Raw genomic sequence first — 19,448 nt, 5'->3', positions numbered from 1 at the left:
TAGCCACTCCTTTTAAAGACCCTAGGATGAAGGCCATCAGGACGCTGGAACTTGTCAGCCCGCAGCTGCAACAATTTGCTCAGTACCATTTCCCTGGTGATTGTAATTTTCTTGAGTTCCTCCCTCCCATTTTCTGATTTACAGCTATTTCTGGGATGTTACTTGTATCCTCTATGGTGAAGACTGATGCAAAATACCTTTCAGTTCATCTGCCATCTCTTTATTTTTTCGAAACTCTTATTATCTGTTTATATTTCTAGCCAACTTTTTCCTGTACTCATTTTTCCCTCCTTATTAATCTTTTAGTCGTTCTTTGCATTTTATATTCTCAAATCTTCTGACTGGCCACCCAACTTAGCGCAATTATATGATTTTTCTTTAAGTTTGATACTATCTTTAACTTTTATAGTTAACCACGAAAGGTGGATCCTCCATTTGGAATTTTTCTTTCTCATTGGAATGTATCTATTGTGTATTCTGAAATATCCTCTTAAATGTCTGCCACTGCATCTCTATTGACCTATCCCTTAACCTACTTTGCCAGTTCACTTTTACTAGCTCTGCTTTCATCCCCTCATAATTGCCCTTATTTAAATTTAAAATACTAGTCTTGGACCCACTCTTTTCTCCCTCAAACTGAATGTAAAATCCAATCATATTATGATCACTACTGCCTAGGGACGCCTTCACTATGAGGTCATTAATTAATCCCATCTCGTTGCGCAATACCAGGCCTAGTATAGCCTGTTCTCTGCTTGGTTCCAGAACGCACTGTTCTATGAAACTATCCCAAAAACATGCTAGGCTACCTTTGCCCACCTGATTTTTCCAGTCTATAGTTAGATTAAAATCCCCATGATTATCGCCGTACCTTTCTGACAAGCACCCATTATTTCTTCCTTTATACCCTGTCCCACTGTGTGGTTACTGTACACTACTCCCATGAGCGACTTCTTGCCTTTATAATTTCCTATCTTGACCCACACTGTTTCTACATCCTGGTTTCCTGAACTTAGGTCATCCATCTCTATTGTGCTAGTGCCATCCTTGAGTAACAAAGCCACCCCTCCACCTTTTTCTAGCTTCCTGTCCTTCCTAAATGTCATGTACTCTTCAATACTCAGGTCCCAATCTGTGTCATCCTGCAGCCATGATAATAGCTATCCGATCCTGCTTAGTGCAAATAGAAATAAATATCAGTTCATCTGTTTTGTTCTGAATGCTACATGCATTCAGATACAGAGCCTTTAGTTTTGTCCTTTTATTATTTTTGTAACCTCTAACCTAGTTTGGCTAGCTTTCTGATAAAACAATTGGGAATATTACTGCTCACTGAATAGTGGAAGCACTATGATAAATGCACTCCTGAACTCTGATAGAGCAGATTTTTAAAATTGTGTTTACGTTCATTTTTGAATGTAATGGAGAAAGTTGCTGGGTGACTGCTCAAGAAGCTTTTCAATTGGAACCCAAATTTCCTCCTCCCAAAGCTGCTTTTGCATTGAAAGTTCCTCATACCTGCAAGACAAACTGCACTTTTCTCTCCGTCATTCTTTGAAAGAATTTTGTTGCCTTTGTCCATTTCCTGGCTTAATTCTGAGTCTGCTGCAGGAAATATCTGTCACGCCCGATACCTCTACTGCCTCCCATAATACCATGATTTCAGACTTGAATTCTAAGTCTTCAGTGGAATTTCAAGAGACTACAGGGACTTGGCCAAGGAAGCTGACCTAGTATTTTACATGCTGAGAAGATTAAGTTGGATCTCTTACTTATTCTGTTCTAATCCAATGTATTTTCATTGCGAGACAAAATAAACCTAGAAGGTTTGGTATTTAATTGACCATGCTGCAGACTGAAGTCTATTTATTGAAGTGGAAGTTATTGGATGATAAGCTCGTAATCTCAGCATCATGATGAAAGCACAAAACCCAAAGTCACAAGACCTTCTAGCCAATGTGTTCTGCCCTTGTCAAGTAGAGACACATTAGACTGTTGTACACAGAGCTGGGGAATAGTCAGTGTTCCAATGCTTTTTGATCCTCATTTAGATGATTAAATGACTTGCAAGCTAAATTGTAAATGCTGTCTTAAATATAGTATTGCCTTCCTATTAAATGAACACTGACTCTATTACAGGGATCATTTTGTCACTTGTGTTAGAAAAATAATCCAGAGGCGAGGACCTTAGAGTATCTGGTTGAAAACATATTATCTGATAAGGACATTCAGGATATTGCCCCATATCAGACAACTATCAAAATTCACTATGTATTTTCATTCCATGCCAAATTAACCCTGTTTGATCCACATTAATAGATATAGGAACAGAATTAGACCATTCAGCCCCTCAAGTCTAATGATTTCCATTACCCTTTGTGTGAAAAGGTGCTTCCTGATTTCTCTCCCAAGTGGCTTTGCTGTAATTTTAAAGATCGTGCCCTCTTGTTCTGGATTCCCCTACTAGAAGAAATGGTTTCTGTATCTACCCTACTAAACCCCTTTAACATTTTAAACACCTCGATTAGATCAACCTGCAACCATCTAAATTTAGAGGAATGCAAGTCGTGTATGCGCAACCTTCCCCTCATAACCTAACCCTTTAAGCGCTGGTATCTTCCTGATAAATCTGTACCCCTTCCAAAGCAAATTTATCTTGCCTGAGATAAAAACAGAAAGTGCTGGAAATGCACAGCAGGTCAGGCAGCATCTGGAGAGAGAAGCAGAGTTAAAGTTTCAGGTCTGTGATCTTTCATCAGAACTATCTTATATCTTTCCTGAGGTTCAGTGTCCAAAATTAAACTCAGTACTCCAGAGGCTTGATCAGACCCCATCTGTACAACTGAAGCGTTGTCACCTCACTTTTCAATTTCAGTTCCTTTGAGATAATGGCTAACATTCCATTCACCTTATTGATTACTTTTTATAACTGTGATCTAGCTTATAGTGATTTGTGTACATAGGTACCTAAATCCATTTGCTCCTTCACAGCTCCTGATCTCTCACCATTGTACTCAACCACAATTTGTAACCTCATGGCCCAGCATATCCTCCACTCTATCATTACCATCAACCCAGGGGACCAACCCTGGTTCAATGAAGAGTGCAGGAGGGCGTGATACGAGCAGCACCAGGCATACCTCAAAATGAGGTGTCAACCTGGTGAAGCGACAACCCAGGACTACTTGTGTGCCAAACAGCATAAGCAGCATGCAATAGACAGAGCTAAGCAATCTCATAACCAATCGATCAGATCTAAGCTCTGTGGTCCTGCCACATCCAGTCGTGAATGGTGGACAATTAAACAACTAACTGGAGGAGGTAGCTCCACAAATATCCCCATCCTCAATGATGGGGGAACCCAGCACATCAGTGCGAAAGATCAGGCTGAAGCATTTGCAACAATCTTCAGCCAGAAGTGCCGTGTGGATGATCCATCTGAGACTCCTCCTGAGGTCCCCAGCATCTTCAGCCAATTCGATTCACTCCCTGTGATATCGACAAACAACTGAAGGCACTGGATACAGCAAAGGCTATGGGCCCTGACAACATTCTGGCAATAGTACCGAAGACCTGTGCTCCAGAACTTGCTGCGCTCCTAGCCAAGCTGTTCTAGTACAGCTACAACACTGACATCTACCCGGCAATATAGGAAATTGCCCAGATATGTCCTGTACACAAAAAGTAGGACAAGTCCAACCCAGCCGATTATCGCCCCATAAGTCTACTCTCAATCATCACTAAAGTGATGGAAGGTGTCATCAGGCGGCACTTGTATAGTTTCATGCTAGGCCCCCACCTGCCAAGAATGAGGCACATAAATTTTTTCGTGAACATTGATTTTTAAACTATTACTGGAGTTAAGGGGAGGACTTGTTGAACAGATCAGCCATGGCTGGAAAAGACATATGCATATTAACATGGTGTTTGGAAGGTCAAAGCAGCCATTCTGTGACATTCAATCCACAATGGACCTTTGCTCACCAGACATTGAAGGTGGGGGAGCTCGCATTCCAGGTTGACTGCTAAGATGGCCGAATACACAAACGGACATAGTCAAACCAGCTAGTCACATGACTAACCTGCTGGGCAACCTGAGTTTTTTGAAATTGTACAAACAGTTTGGACAGAGTCTGTTTGCTCCTGGATTGAGAAGATCTCTCTCCTGTCTGCTCTCATCTCTTTCTTACAAGCCTCTGAATCCACTGAAGGCACGTGAACCCCAAGAGAGAAAAGTCTCCTGCAGCGAAGAAGGTTTAAGAAGAATACTGGGCCCCAACAAAAAACAAGAGCTTACCTACAATCAAGGACTCTACAGTGAGCTCTAAGAACCGTAACAACAACTCTTCAGATATTACCACAAACTTTTCTTCGATATCTTTTTTTTCTTTTCTGTCGCTATTTGCATGCTAGCGTTAACTGAATTAGAGTTTAAGTTTAATAAATTTCAACTTTTCTACTTTAAACCTAAGAAAACCTGTTTATGCTTGTTTCTTTGCCTTATAATTGGAAAGCGGTGAACAAGGATTCACCAAAGGGGAGCTAAAACACAATGTGTTTAAAATTAAACCCTTTTACAGTTAGACCGGTGAAGGCTGAAAGGGAGCCCTAGATCTCTTTCTCACCTGGTCGTAACACTGAGCAATAACCAGCTCCTTGATGCTCAGTTTGGGTTCCGCCATGGCCACTCCGCTCTTGACCTCACTACAGCCTGGATTCAAACATGGGCAAAAGAGCTGAACTCGTGTTAAGGTGAGAGTGGTGCCCTTTACACCAAGGCAACATTTGACCGATTATGGCATCAAGGAGCCCTCGCAAAACCAGAGGCAGTGGGAATCGGGGCGGAAAACCCTCCATTGCTTGGAATTGTACCTAGCAGAAAGGAAGATGGTGTGTTGTTGGTCAATCATCAGACCTCCAGGACATCACTGCAGGCGTTCCTTAGGGTACTGTCCTGGGCGCAACCATCTTCAGCTTCATCAATGACCTTCCTTCAGTAATAAGGTCAGAGGTTCACTGCACAATGTTCAGCACCATTCGTAACTCCTCGGATACTGAAGCAGTCTGTAGAAATGCAGCAAGACCTGGACAATATCCAGGCTTGGGCTGATAAGTGGCAAGGAACATTCATGCCACACAAGTGCCAGACAATGACCATCTTCAACAAGAGAGAATCTGCCTATCTCCCCTTGACATTCAATGGCATTACGATTGCTGATTCCCCTACTATCAACATCCTGGACGTTACCATTGACCAGAAACTGAACTGGAATAGCCATATAAATACCGTGGCTACAAGCAGGTCAGAGGCTAAGAATTCTGCAGTGACTAACTCACCTCCTGATTCCCCAAAGCCTGTCCGCCATCTACAAGGCACAAGTCAGGAGTGTAATGGAATACTCTCCACTTGCCTGAATGGGTGCAGCTCCAACAACACTCAAGATGCTCTCCACCATCCAGGACAAAGCAGCCCACTTGATTGGCACCCCATCCACAAAAATTCACTCCCTCCACCACTGACTCCTAGTGGCAGCAGTGTGTACCATCTACAAGATGCACTGCAGCAATGCCCCAAGGCTCCTTCGACAGCACCTTCAAAGCCCGTGACCTCTACCACCTAGAAGGACAAGGATCCATGGGAACATCACCACCTGCAAGTTCCCCTCCAAGCCACCCACAATCCTGACTTGGAACTATATTGCCATTCCTTCACTGTCGCTAGGTCCAAATCCTGGAACTCCCTTCCAAACAGCACTGTGTGTATATCTACCCCACATAAACTGCAGTTATTCAAGGTGGCGGCTCACCACCACCTTCTGAAGGGCAATTGGGGATGGACAATAAGTGTTGGCCTGGCCAGCGACGCCTACATCCCTTGAATGAATAAAAAAAAATTCTGATTTGTCTGCCACAGATCCAAAGTGGATGAACTAACACTTCCCCACACCAAATTCCATTTGCCATAGTATTAATCGCTCACTTAGTCTCCGCCCATTTTAACTTGCAACTCCCATCCGCACAACGTATTCTGAAAATAAAAGCAGGAGCAGGAGTGGATCATTTGGCACCTTGAGCTTGCTCTGTCATTCAATAATATCATGGCTGATCTAATTGTGACCTGAACGCCACTTTCCTGCCTGTGATTGGTCTGATCATTTCTGGGCTACTTATTTATTTCCTTAAAATCTTTGCAGTTACATGGGAAAAACAACTTGCACTAAGTTTTAGACCAGGGGGTATCCAACATTTTCACATGGGGTTCCACATTACAATTTTAGTTCTACATGGAGGGCCAGGGTGAAAATTTTGGAAAGATAACAGCATTGAACTGCATCTTACTATGAATCAAAGCAACAACAAATGTGCAATTTTGTGAAGAAGCTTTAAATGAACAGAAAATGATTTAGTGACATACCTGGCTTTATTTTTGCTTGCATAAATATGCAATCTCTCTCCGCGCACTTGAGGTAGTAATGCAGAGGATTCCAGATAGCTGCTCATCTGTCAGAAGTGATGTTGATATCTTTCTCTACCCTCAATGCATCTACAACTCTCTTTTTTGCCAATGCCCCCCCCCACCCCAACCCCGTGTTTCTGTGCATCTCCCGCTCCCTCGCTCTGCCTCTCTGCCCCTCCCTCCGCCTATCTGTCCCTCCCTCCCCCGACGCCTCTCCCTCCCCCGACGCGCCCCCCCCCCCCCCCCGTCCACCATAAATGCAGATATTAGAGACAGGTGTGAACGCTGCCTCTCCGCTGGGTGCAGCCATGTTGTATGGAAGAGGGGTCTTGACAAATCTGTAGCTGCCCGCTGAGGTGCTTGAACCGGCAGTGCTGGGTTTGACCCCTGGGCGGCTGCCGTAGCTGGCGCTTGGAGCTAAAGTAGAGCTAAGTTAGAAATTCCGATTCAAGGAAAGGGTAAAGCCAACGGGCAAGGGCAGAAACTACGCAGTGAGGAGGAGGAACGGTTGGGTACAGTTTACATCCACAGGCCAGATAGAGACCTTTGGCGGGCTGGATTCTGGCCTGCGGGCCATATGTTGGTCAGCTCTGTTTTAGACAAAACTAATTCTAAACATTCGCTAGTTTTCGCAGTCAAAATCTAATTGGATTCAGATAAGTTTGTACCTTTTTTGCTGTGTTCATAGTTATACAGCACCGAAACAGGCCCTTCGGCCCATCGTGTCTGTGCCAGCCATCAAGCACCCATCTATTCTAATCCCATTTTCCAGCGCTTGGCCCGTAGCCTTGTATGCTGTTGCATTTCAAGTACTCATCTAAACACTTCCATGTTGTGAGGGTTCCTGTCTCTACCACCCCTTCAGGCAGTGTGTTCTAGATTCCAACCACCCTCTGGGTGAAAAAGATTTTCCTCAACTCCCCTCTAAACCTCCTGCCCCTTATCTTAAATCTAAGACCCCTGGTTATTGACCCCTCTGCTAAGGGGAAAATGTTTTTTATTTATTTTATTTAGAGATACAGCACTGAAACAGGCCCTTCGGCCCACCGAGTCTGTGCCGACCATCAACCACCCATTTATACTAATCCTACATTAATCCCATATTCCTACCCCATCCCCACCTTTTCTCAATTCCCCTACCACCTACCTATACTAGGGGCAATTTATAATGGCCAGTTTACCTATCAACCTGCAAGTCTTTGGCTGTGGGAGGAAACCGGAGCACCCGATGAAAACCCACGCAGTCACAGGGAGAACTTGCAAACTCCACACAGGCCGTACTCAGAATTGAACCCGGGTCGCTGGAGCTGTGAGGCTGCGGTACTAACCACTGCGCCACTGTGCCGTCCTTCTTCGTATCTGTCCTATCAATGCTCCTCATACTTTTGTATACCTCAATCAGGTTCTCCCTCAGCCTTCTCTGCTCTATGGAAAATAACCCTAGCCTATCCGGTCTCTCTTCATAGCTGAAATGCTCCATCCCAGGCAACATCCTGGTGAATCTCCTCTGCACCCTCTCCAGTGCAATCACATCCTTCCTACAGTGTGGTGCCCAGAATTATACACCGTACTCCAGCTGTGGCCTAACCTGCAATATGAAAGTTATTTAGGAGTTCATTTTTAGACTGAACTGTCATTGGCTACTTTGGAAGGGAGCTGGGCTGAGATTAACTTTTAATCGCAAGCTGCATGCTATTATTGTCAGCTCTCCTATTCCATTTTTGTAGTGGTTTTTAAACAGATGTGCCTTTTCTTTAGTGGAAAGAGAATCCCAACCTGACTGAAGAACAGGTTCAAGCAGTGTCACTCAGCAAACAAGCAAGCCAAGAACTGGAAATAAAACGCAGAGAAGCTATGTACAATGATATCCTTTCAAAACAACAGCTGGTAAGATTTTGTGGTCATCTTCACCTTTTCTTTTTTGATGAACAAACACTGATGCCTAAAGTCTATAAAACAAAAGCTTTTGCAGACGTTATTCTACCAAGCGCTTAGCAAAACAGGAGTTGATTTGTGCTGCATATCTGCCCTTGCCAATTTCCTTTGTAAAAGGTCAAGATCTTCATTGTACTTTCCATCAAAATAGATGTTCAGCAAGGTTAGGTTTGAACATTTTAAAAATGTCTCAGTATTAACTTGAAAGACATAATGGGCTGAATTTTATTAGCGCATCGCACATTGTGACGGCGCACTTTGAAATCGGCAGCCTGCCCGCACTGAGGGGTGGAGCAGCCACCCCGATGTAGAGGGGGCGGCCACGGCATACGGATGCCGGCACCATTTTTAAAGGGCTTCAAGCCCTTAGATGAAATTTCAATGTTTAAAGGGACCGTTTTGTTAACGCCTTCAAATAAAGGTCTGTTGACACCTGCAATCCCCTCTCGTACCCCCCCATGAATAACCAGTCAGGTTTTTCCATATCCCCGTCCAGAAAAGTGAGTTCTCACAACCTTTCCCCCCCGAACTTTATTGCCTTTCACTATAAACCCCTTCCCATCATCCCACAGTCAATGGAAAAGGTTTCTCCCCCATCGCGCCCACCCTGATAATTTTATTCCTTCCCCTCCCACCAGTGTCCCACCTCAGTGGGATGGCCGGTGGCGGCAGGTGAGTTCATCTGCATTTTAATTACCCTCATTTGAATATTTTAATGAGGGCCCCGCCACCCAGCGGCGTGGGGCGGCCGCACTGAGGCATCGCCGCCGCTGCTAATATCCAGCTGGGCCTTCTCTGTTGTGGTGGGCCGTTCCCGCTAGCATTGCACAGGCCTCCCTGCCCCGACCCATGGCGTCGAGGGACTGGTAAAATCTAGCCCAATCACTCTAGATTTGAAGAGCAAGACAAACAATGTAAATACATTCAATAAGGGAAAAAAAGTTATGAATGTTTGTCTTTTTCTCCTTATTGAATGTATTTACATTATTTATCACGGTTATTATGTTTTCATATTAAATTTCCGTTGAATAGATATGCATAATTTACGTGTGTTTTAAACTTCTATTCCAGTTGTTAATAGTTTGTGAAAGATGAGTTACCAAAACTGATCGACTATTTTTGGGTAATTTGCACTAAAGTTGGTTACTATACAGGTAAAGCTTCAAGTGGCTAAAATATTGCAGAAGTTTGAGACATTACAATATTCAGGAGCCCCATAGAACCATTTCGAGTCTACGGGATTCTTAAGGGGGAGGGGGAGCAGCCAGAAGTCGTGGTACACATCGGTACCAATGACATAGCTAGGAAAAGGGATGAGGACCTGAAAAGCGAATATAGGGAGTTAGGTTGGAAGCTAAAAAGCAGGACGAGCAGGATAGTAATCTCAGGATTGATACCGGTGCCACGTGCTACTGAGGCTAGAAACAGAGAGCGAGTGCAGCTGAACACGTGGCTACAGAGCTGGTGTAGGAGGGAGGGCTTCAGATATGTGGATCATTGGGATACCTTCTGGGGAAGGTGGGACCTGTACAAGAAGGACGGGTTGCATCTGAACTGGAGGGGCACCAATATCCTGGGCGGGAGGTTTGCTAGCGCTCTTCGGGAGGGTTTAAACTAGTATGGCAGGGGGATGGGAACCGGAGCTACGGATCAGTGGATGGGGTAGCTGTTGAACAGGCAGATACAGAGTGCAGAGAGTCTGTGAGGAGGGACAGGGCAAAGTTGCAGCCAGTATGATGGGTTGAAGTGTGTCTATTTTAATGCAAGAAGTGTCAGGAATAAGGGTGATGAACTTAGAGCATGGATCAGTACTTGGAACTACGATGTTGTGGCCATTACGGAGACTTGGATATCACAGGGTCAGGAATGGATGTTGGATGTTCCGGGGTTTAGATGTTTTAAAAGGAATAGGGAGGGAGGTAAAAGAGGTGGGGGAGTGGATTTGCTAATCAGGGATAGTATCACAGCTGCAGAAAGGGAGGTCGTCGAGGAGGGTTTGTCTACTGAGTCATTATGGGTGGAAGTCAGAAACCGGAAAGGAGCAGTCACTTTGGGAGTTTTCTATAGACCCCCCCAATAGCAACAGAGACACGGAGGAACAGATTGGGAGGCAGATTTTGGAAAGGTGCAGAAGTAACAGGATTGTTGTCATGGGTGACTTCAACTTCTCTAATATTGATTGGAACCTCCTTAGTGCAAATAGTTTGGATGGAGCAGTTTTTGTCAGGTGTGTCCAGGAAGGTTTCCTGACTCAATATGTAGATAGGCCGACTAGAAGGGAGGCTATGTTGGATTTGGTGCTTGGCAACGAACCAGGCCAGGTGGCAGATCTCTCAGTGGGAGAGCATTTCGGTGATAGTGATCACAACTCCCTGACCTTTAGTATAGTCATGGAGAGAGACAGGAGCAGACGGGATGGGAAAATATTTAATTGGGGGAGGGGAAATTACAATGCTATTAGGCAGGAACTGGGGAGCATAAATTGGGAACAGATGTTCTCAGGGAAATGCACGACAGAAATGTGGAGGTTGTTTAGGGAGCACTTGCTACGACTGCTGGATAGGTTTGTCCCGATGAGGCAAGGAAGGGATGGTAGGGTGAAGGAACCTTGGATGACGAGATGTGGAACAAAGGCAAAATACTGCGGATGCTGGAAATCTGAAATAAAAACAAGAAATGCTGGAACCACTCAGGTCTGGCAGCATCTGTGAAAAGAGAAGCAGAGTTAACGTTTCGGGTCAACTCCGAAGAAGGGCCACTGACCCGAAACGTTAACTCTGCTTCTCTTTTCACAGATGCTGCCAGACCTGCTGAGATGTGGAACCGCTAGTCAAGAGGAAGAAGGAAGCTTACTTAAGGTTGAGGAAGCAAGGATCAGACAGGGCTCTAGAGGGTTACAAGGTAGCCAGGAAGGAACTGAAGAATGGACTTGGGGGAGCTAGAAGGGGACATGAAAAAGTCTTGGCGGGTAGGATTAAGGAAAATCCCAAGGCGTTCTACACTTATGTGAGGAACAAGAGGATGGCCAGAGTGAGGGTAGGGCCGATCAGGGATAGTGGAGGGAACTTGTGCCTGATGTCGGAGGGGGTAGGGAGGTCCTAAATGAATAATTTGCTTCAGTATTCACTAGTGAGAGGGACCTGGTCGTTTGTGAGGACAGCGTGAAACAGGCTGATATGCTCGAACAGGTTGATGTTAAGAGGGAGGATGTGCTGGAAATTTTGAAAGACATGAGGGCAGATAAGTCCCCGGGGCCAGACAGGATATACCCAAGGATATTGCGGGAAGTGAGGGAAGAGATTGCCGCGTTTTTGGCGATGATCTTTGCGTCCTCACTGTCCACAGGAGTAGTACCAGATGATTGGAGGGTGGCAAATGTTATTCCGTTGTTCAAGAAAGGGAATAGGGATAACCCTGGGAATTATAGACCAGTCAGTCTTACGTCGGTAGTGGGCAAATTATTGGAGAGGATTCTGAGAGACGGGATTTATGATTATTTGGAAAGGCATGGTTTGATTAGAGACAGTCAGCATGGCTTTGTGAGGGGCAGGTCATGCCTCACAAGCCTTATTGAATTCTTTGAAGATGTGACAAAACACGTTGATGAAGGAAGAGCAGTGGATGTGGTGTATATGGATTTTCGCAAGGCGTTTGATAAGGTTCCCCATGGTAGGCTCATTCAGAAAGTAAGGAGGCATGGGATACAGGGAAAGTTGGCTGTCTGGATACAGAATTGGTTGGCCCATAGAAGACAGAGGGTGATAGTAGATGGAAAGTATTCAGCCTGGAGCTCGGTGACCAGTGGTGTTCTGCAGGGATCTGTTCTGGGACCTCTGCTCTTTGTGATTTTTATAAATGACTTGGACGAGTAAGTGGAAGGCTGGGTTAGCAAGTTTGCCGATGACGCAAAGGTTGCTGGAGTTGTGGATAGTGTGGAAGGCTGTTGTAGGTTGCAACGGGACACTGACAGGATGCAGAGCTGGGCTGAGAAGTAGCAGATGGAGTTCAACCTGGAAAAGTGTGAAGTGATTCATTTTGGAAGGTCGAATTTAAATGTGGAATACAGGCTTAAAGACAGGATTCTTGGTAGTGTGGAGGAACAGAGGGATCTTGGGGTCCGTGTCTATAGATCGCTCAAAGTTGCCACCCAAGTTGATAGGGTTGTTAAGAAATCGTATGGTGTGTTTGCTTTCATTAACAGGGGGATTGAGTTTAAGAGCCGCGAGGTGATGCTGCAGCTCTATAAAGCCCTGGTTAGACCACACTTGGAATATTGTGTTCAGTTCTGGTCGCCTCATTATAGGAATGATGTGGAAGCTTTAGAGAGGGTGCAGAGGAGATTTACCAGGATGCTGCCTGGACTGGAGGGCATGTCTTACGAAGAAAGGTTGAGGGAGCTAGGGCTTTTCTCATTGGAGCGTAGAAGGATGAGAGGTGACTTGATTGAGGGGTACAAGATGATGAGAGGCATAGATAGAGTGGATAGCCAGAGACTTTTTCCCAGGGCGGAAAGGGCTATCACCAGGGGGCATAATTTTAAGGTGATTGGAGGAAGGTTTTGGGGAGATGTCAGAGGTAGGTTCTTTACACAGAGAGTGGTGGGTGTGTGGAATGCACTGCCAGCGGTGGTGGTAGAAGCAGATACGTTAGGGGCATTTAAGCGACTCTTGGATAGGTACATGGATGATAGTAGTATGAAGGGTAGGTAGGTAGTTTGATCCTAGAGTAGGTTAAAGGTTCGGCACAACATCGTGGGCCGAAGGGCCTGTACTGTGCTGTACTGTTCTATGTTCTATTTCACTAATCAAATTTTTCTGTTGACCGTGCCCACGCAAGTTACTAACTAGGTGTCAGTGAAATGTGTGCAACTTTCTATCAAGGGTTTCCGTTCTTATTAAAATGTATTTAAATACCCGAGTTCAAATTCTGAAGTTACTGTTTAAGATTATGAATTCTAATTTGAAAGCAGTTTAAAGTTAGACTTTTATTTTTTCAATGCATTGGTGGAAAATAATGCAATCTCTAAGAAACCTTTTTTAGTGCCTGTTTATTTTCTCTAATTAAATTGAAGTATTTTATTTAATCAGTGTTTATTTACTTCATGTAATATGCAAACTGATGTTTCACCCTCACAAGTAGACTCTTCTTGGAAATATCAACCTTTCTATTTCAGAAATAAGGTTATCCAGAAAAGGACTTCTATATCACATGCAAAATCCTTCTGCTACAGGAATAGGGATTACAGCATTTGAACAACTTCTTGTTCCCATAGAAGGACTCCTATTCAAACAAGTTATTAAACATCCAAGGAAACTAGGATTCTTCAGGAGTTCCAGTTACATTGAATGCAAGGGTTGCACCTTGTTAATAGTCTAAATAGTAACTTTAAAAAAAAAAAAATTTAATTCACCTCAGCTGGAGGCAGGATCTAAACTTTATTTTCAAAACGCAGGGTTGCCATTAGGTGCCATCCTTGTGGGTGAAAAACGTTTCGTACTGTGGTTCCACCAAAACATTCCTTAGGCATTTATCTGGGAGATCAGTACTTGAGTTTCTCTGAAGATTTAGTAAGCAGATTACTTTGATTTCTGCAACTGCCTTTTACTGTGGTGACTGGTGACCAATACTCGCATTGGCCATAACCACATGCTGTAATTACTGTTTTTCTTTGGGGATTACTGCTTTCTCTAATTTGAATTTAATTGGACAGCACCTACTGTTGAGTATGTGAACAGGTCATGTTGAAAATTTATCATTCATGCTCCCAGCACTCCATCTTTTTCTGGTCAATTGAAATATATTGATCACCTACCTCCTCATTCTAATATTCAGATATTCTGGGTCATAAGGTTAAGAGGTAAACTGCTTCCAATGCCTGCTGAGTTCTGTAGCTAGTACTGAGTTATCCCCATCCTTCCCTTGAGAGAGTGCCTAGTTGCTACTTAATACCTTCCTCTGACAGTGGCAAGATCAGAAACTTGTAGGGATTTGTGAGCGACCCTTTAAGAAAGAATTTAAGATAACGTGCTGCGGCTTGAAACCGACATACGAATTACGTTCTCATTTCTGCTTTCCTTTCACAGCTGATAAGAGCTGTACAACAGATATTGATGAGCCGAAGACAGCAACAGTTCAACCAGATGGCAGTACAACAGTATCCAATGTCCCCACTTTTAAACCAGTTCATGTCTTCAAGAAATCCAGGCCCAATGATGAGTTATCCACATATGGGTTTAAGAGGACTGCCAATGTATCCACAAACCATGCCTGGTATGCGGCCTCCTCCTTTGCAACGGGCACCACCTGCAGCCATGCAGATGAAGGGACAGTCTCCTGGCCCACCACAGCTCAAACAAGGAATAAAAAATTCAAAGAAATAGTCACTGTTCGGGAGATTTTAACAAGAAAATAGAAACGTAGTATTGTGCCTTTGCTATGGTAGCAAGCACATTTCTGAACTGAAAGCTGCAAATGACCAATTTATAACTGTAGATTGCAGTTGGGACACTACTTAAGTGCATAGAATCGTGCTGAGATCATCGGTAATATTGTCATAGGAGATTCCAATGAATCTTTAAACATTGTATATAGCCTTAATAAATATGTGGTAAGGAAGAGAACCAGTTTTCTTCCAAGATCTGTTTTCTTTCTGCCAATTATTTTGTTTAATTTTGATGTATCTGAAAATTTTAAATGTTTCCAAGGAGGTGAGAAGTTGAGTCCAGGACTTGTTGACCAACAAAAAATAATTTAACAAATGTTGTCTTTGCCACATACGTCATGTGCTACAGGAATAAGCCCAGTTGATAAAGGGACAAATCACTGATGTACACCTTCCAGGTGTATTTTTTGGTGATGGAACCTGTATGTCTCAACGAGCTAACAAATCCGTTCTTTTCCCCAATCTTTGGCAGTTGAGTTCCTCCATCTCTTGTTCCAAAACAGAATGATTTTCAGAACTGCTGAGACTTGTAGAGTAGATTTATATGGCAATACCAGACATTGCCGTGGAGGGTTCATTTGGTGCCAGTTACTATGAATGTCAGCCTCGTATACCTGAATACATCCCTTCAGTTTTGATAGGAATTGATGGTCATCTCTTTGCAGCCCCTCTATGCAATGCATTGATGTACGAAGAGTTTTTTTTCTCTCAGACTCTAGTGCAGTTCAAGAAGTGGTTTTTAAGTTCAAGCTTAATTGGTTGTCAATCAACCTAATTCAAATGAGCTACATCTTACTTTTCAGTATGTGCTAGACACTAGTTGGCTGTCCAGATGCTTCTTGCATATCTTTAACTGAAGGTGGAATGGATGGTGCCCAATTGTGATCTGCTATGAGTACACTATTTATCTTGTCTTCCTCAATTATTCCATCTTCTGTGCATTCCCTTACGTTGCTGAAATTGGTTTCTATCCTAAAGGTAGACATGCCCATTTCCATGGGTAGGAAGCCAGACGTTTCTATAATCCATCAGGTCTCCATAGGAATTATGATCAAAGGATTTCTGTTTCAACAGGATCTGTTACAAATGCAGAGAATCTGTCATTATGTACAGTGTGCAAAATAAAACACCAAATGACATTGTTGATCCTTTCTGGTGCTAGTCATGCCCTTATCAAGAAACCTTTTCTGGTGCCTGTAGATCTCTGTGGTCAGCAGATGACTCCAGTGTGAGCACAGATTGCTAACCCTATCATCCATGGCGTAAAGATACTGTAGCTGTCCATAGAACAATAATTATTAAACCGCAGGTAGCAGCATTTTTGTACTGCCAGAGGTAAATGATCACTTTAAACATTCTCACCCTAGAATTACTCATTGATTTCAGTTGCACAATTCAACGAAGGACTTGCTCTCGCCATGTTGTTGAGCCATGTAACCAAATGTTCCGTCGAGATTGAGGTCATACTTTATTGATAACTGATATTGGTCCCTGACAGGTTGGGAAGCCAACATGCAGCTCTTGTGGCTTGCATTTATTGCATGGAAATGAAACACTCAATTTTTTTAATAAAAGCTAGAATAATCTGTGAGCTCCAAGAAATAATGTTCCATCAGTTTTACTTGATATGACCGAGTGCCTAGACTGTTCTTTCCCTGAATTATTTTCTTTTTGTAGGATTTGTGCAATCCATTTAAAAGAGAAAGTTGACCATTCAGCTATCTCCAAGCAAGTCAGAGTAAAATGTAGGTTTCAGTACACAAATGGGTAAAGAACATTATCCTGGCTGCGTGAATAAAACCTAACCTATATCTATAAAAGTGGACAATGTACATTTGCTGCGGACACTTCAAAACAAGCAGTTGATTGATGTATTCTACATTATTGTCACCGTGCAGATAGAAAATTGGTTAGGTGAAGTCCACTAGATATACTTTGGTGTCATGGACTAGCCTTGAGGTCACTTTATACAGGATCTGCAGGGGTACCCTGTAGGGCAACTCGCATAATGTACGTTGGTTTTCAGTCAAGGAGATCCTGAAATTTCTAGAATGCCCTGATAGTTGCTGTCTGGACTTGGAGGACCTTCATCTTGGGTCTTGCTGGATCAAGCTCTAGCTATATATTATGGGTTTTGTTATAAGGAAGATCATTAAATTACCTATCTGGCAAAGTGCTCTTCCCTTTGAGTAGAAGCATCTCCTTGCATCAGAATCACACTCAATGAATTCTTCCCTTGGGAATTACCACATATTGTGTTTTGTCACCTTGCGTAGAACCTTTTATAGTTTCGGTAGGGAAACTTGAGTGAACTCCTAATGTCATTAAATAATGGACTTTTTTTAAAAAAGTCTTAAGGATTGTATTCCTATTGGGAACCTTGGCTCACTCCTGTGGTATGTGGTGAATGCTTCTGTTCAAAGACTGAAGAACCCTTACAAGACGGGTAATGTAAATTTCAGAAGCCTGTTGGACTGTTTGTTGTCTTATGTAGTCACATGACATTTTCATCCATATCGTTAACTGTGTAAGCTTATCGAATACAGTAATGCACATTTATTTTGCACCTATACTGTCAGCCAGATATAAACCAAAAATAAAACTACTGTGCACTGCAGGCTGCATCATTTATTTTAAAATATTTACAGTTCAAAGCTATTTTGTTAAATGATTTGTGAAAGATAAATGCTTTCTAATCTACACAGCTTGACTAGTAGGACTATGTTCAAATGATTTTGTTAGGAACTTGCAGCAGCAAAATGTAACTTTCAAACTTTTGTTTTGTAATAACCTGTGAAATATTTCTTTTAGTTTAAGTTCACAGTATTTCACTATGCAATTGATGCAAAATACTTTTTTATAAAACAAATCAGCCTATGAGACTTTTACTCAACTTTTTTTTTTAATTCATTTGCACAGCAGCTTTCAATGGCTTTTTTTTTAAATAGACTGGTCATTCATTTTTCCCTTTTGTGAAGTATTGCCAGTCATTTTGTCCTCCTGAATTCCTGCGTTCACCCCAAAGCACTGCAATAGTTTGGCAAGTTATGCTTTGGAGAATTGATATTTTTATAACTGCACACCCATACAAATCTTTTAACAAATTGTTGTCAAGATCTAAAAACAAATATGTGTACATTAGTGCTGTTCACGTGTTCATTCAGTGGGATGACATCTTTAGCTGATTTGTGTGATCAGTTTATCTTTATTCCCCTCTCAATTGAAATCTAAGTATCCAATGGCTTGAATCTCCTCAACATCTTTGCAATCACTCCATTTTCATCCTACAATTGGACGTTACAAAATTAAAAGATAATAAATTGGTATGGTGCATTTGTAGAGGCTTTTTCTGAAACGCAAATCTGTTGAAACTGTCCATGCATTTAAATCACCCGGGAAGGAATTGTTCTGGATGTACTCAAGGTGCAGGGTGCATGGCGAAGGGACCTTTCGGGCCCTAGGCTTTGGTATTCAATGGCCTTTATTTTCCTATTGCTCTCCTTTACTCTGGTCAATTTTATCTTTTGGAATTTTTAATTTGTAACAAGAGATGTGCAGTACTGTTCAAGATCTCTTGTAGAGCAAAAATTGCCAGCAGACATTTTATCAGATATTCCACGAGTATAAATCTAAAGATGTTTGCTTTACTTTCTGCTAAATAAAAAGTAAAAATGAAGTTATGAGTAGCATAGTGATGGTATTAAGCCAATACATAGAAGTGAATTTTTGAGGCGAGATACACAACAAACTTTGGACTGCTTGGTATGTTTCACTTTAAATTTGTTTTTTTTTTTGCTTATATCTATCAGTGCTGTATTTAGCACTAACTTTGACCAGGAAATAGTTCTGAAACTATTATGGTTGTGGTTGAAAGAAAAATTAAATCACTCAAATTGTTCATTTTTATAAGGTTAGATGTGATTTACATAGTTGCTGTTGCTTAACTGATATATGTTGCAGCTTGTATTAAGACTAAAAATGGTGAATACCATATTTTCTAACTTGTACTGTCCTTCATTTTGGATGTAAAGCATTCTTTGCTTAGTAATATGTTTTTGTATCAGACGTACCCTAGTTGAATAGAAAAAGGAAAGCCCTAAAATCTTCATTTGCTGTTGAATTCTAACAGCTATGATGATGTAACAGTCTTGCTTGCTTTCTGTATATTTTAGAAATTGTTTCAACTGTATTTATTCACTACCGTAAATACTGTAGAACTGATGCAACTTCATCCCATAGGGATCATTGTGTGTAAAATAAACTGGCAGTGTGTTCTAATAGAAATTGTAGTGGATGAATAAGTATGCACACTGTTGTTGTGTTACCTTTGCAAGTGGTATCAAAACATTGAAATTTTAATATTTAATATTCAATAAAAACGACAAAATGGATAATATGCCTAGGTTATTTATTAAAATAATTGGTTTAATTGCTGGAAAACAATCTAGTCCCAATTATAGCAGTGCAGTTCATTTGTTGTTCTCCATAAATAAATAATGTTTGCATCCTTGCAGTAGCAGCATGATGCTCATGATCTTCCCCAGCTCTTGCTGTATATAAGGCTTGGTTTAGAGTTGCACTTGTTTCTACCATCACTGAGATTGGTACTACTTT

The 19,448-nt window shown here is 42.3% G+C and overlaps 1 protein-coding gene across 6 annotated transcripts in view; it reads left to right on the top strand.

Moving 5' to 3' along the window:
• The window catches only part of atrx (ATRX chromatin remodeler), a 257,156-nt gene extending 237,928 nt beyond the window's left edge, over positions 1–19,228 (top strand). For all 6 annotated transcript variants that reach the window (XM_068047283.1, XM_068047282.1, XM_068047281.1 and 3 more), the window contains 2 exons: positions 8,216–8,344; positions 14,476–19,228. In XM_068047283.1, coding sequence (XP_067903384.1) covers positions 8,216–8,344; positions 14,476–14,772 — 426 coding nt within the window. In that variant the 3' untranslated portion in view covers positions 14,773–19,228. The remainder of the gene's footprint in view (positions 1–8,215; positions 8,345–14,475) is intronic.
• Positions 19,229–19,448: the final 220 nt, after the last annotated feature.

The sequence above is a fragment of the Heterodontus francisci genome, chromosome 15 (genome assembly GCF_036365525.1).
Source record: "Heterodontus francisci isolate sHetFra1 chromosome 15, sHetFra1.hap1, whole genome shotgun sequence".
Taxonomy (NCBI): Eukaryota; Metazoa; Chordata; class Chondrichthyes; order Heterodontiformes; family Heterodontidae; genus Heterodontus; species Heterodontus francisci.
Note: the sequence above shows the minus strand (reverse complement) of the source record. Positions and strands in the feature narration are given on the sequence as shown.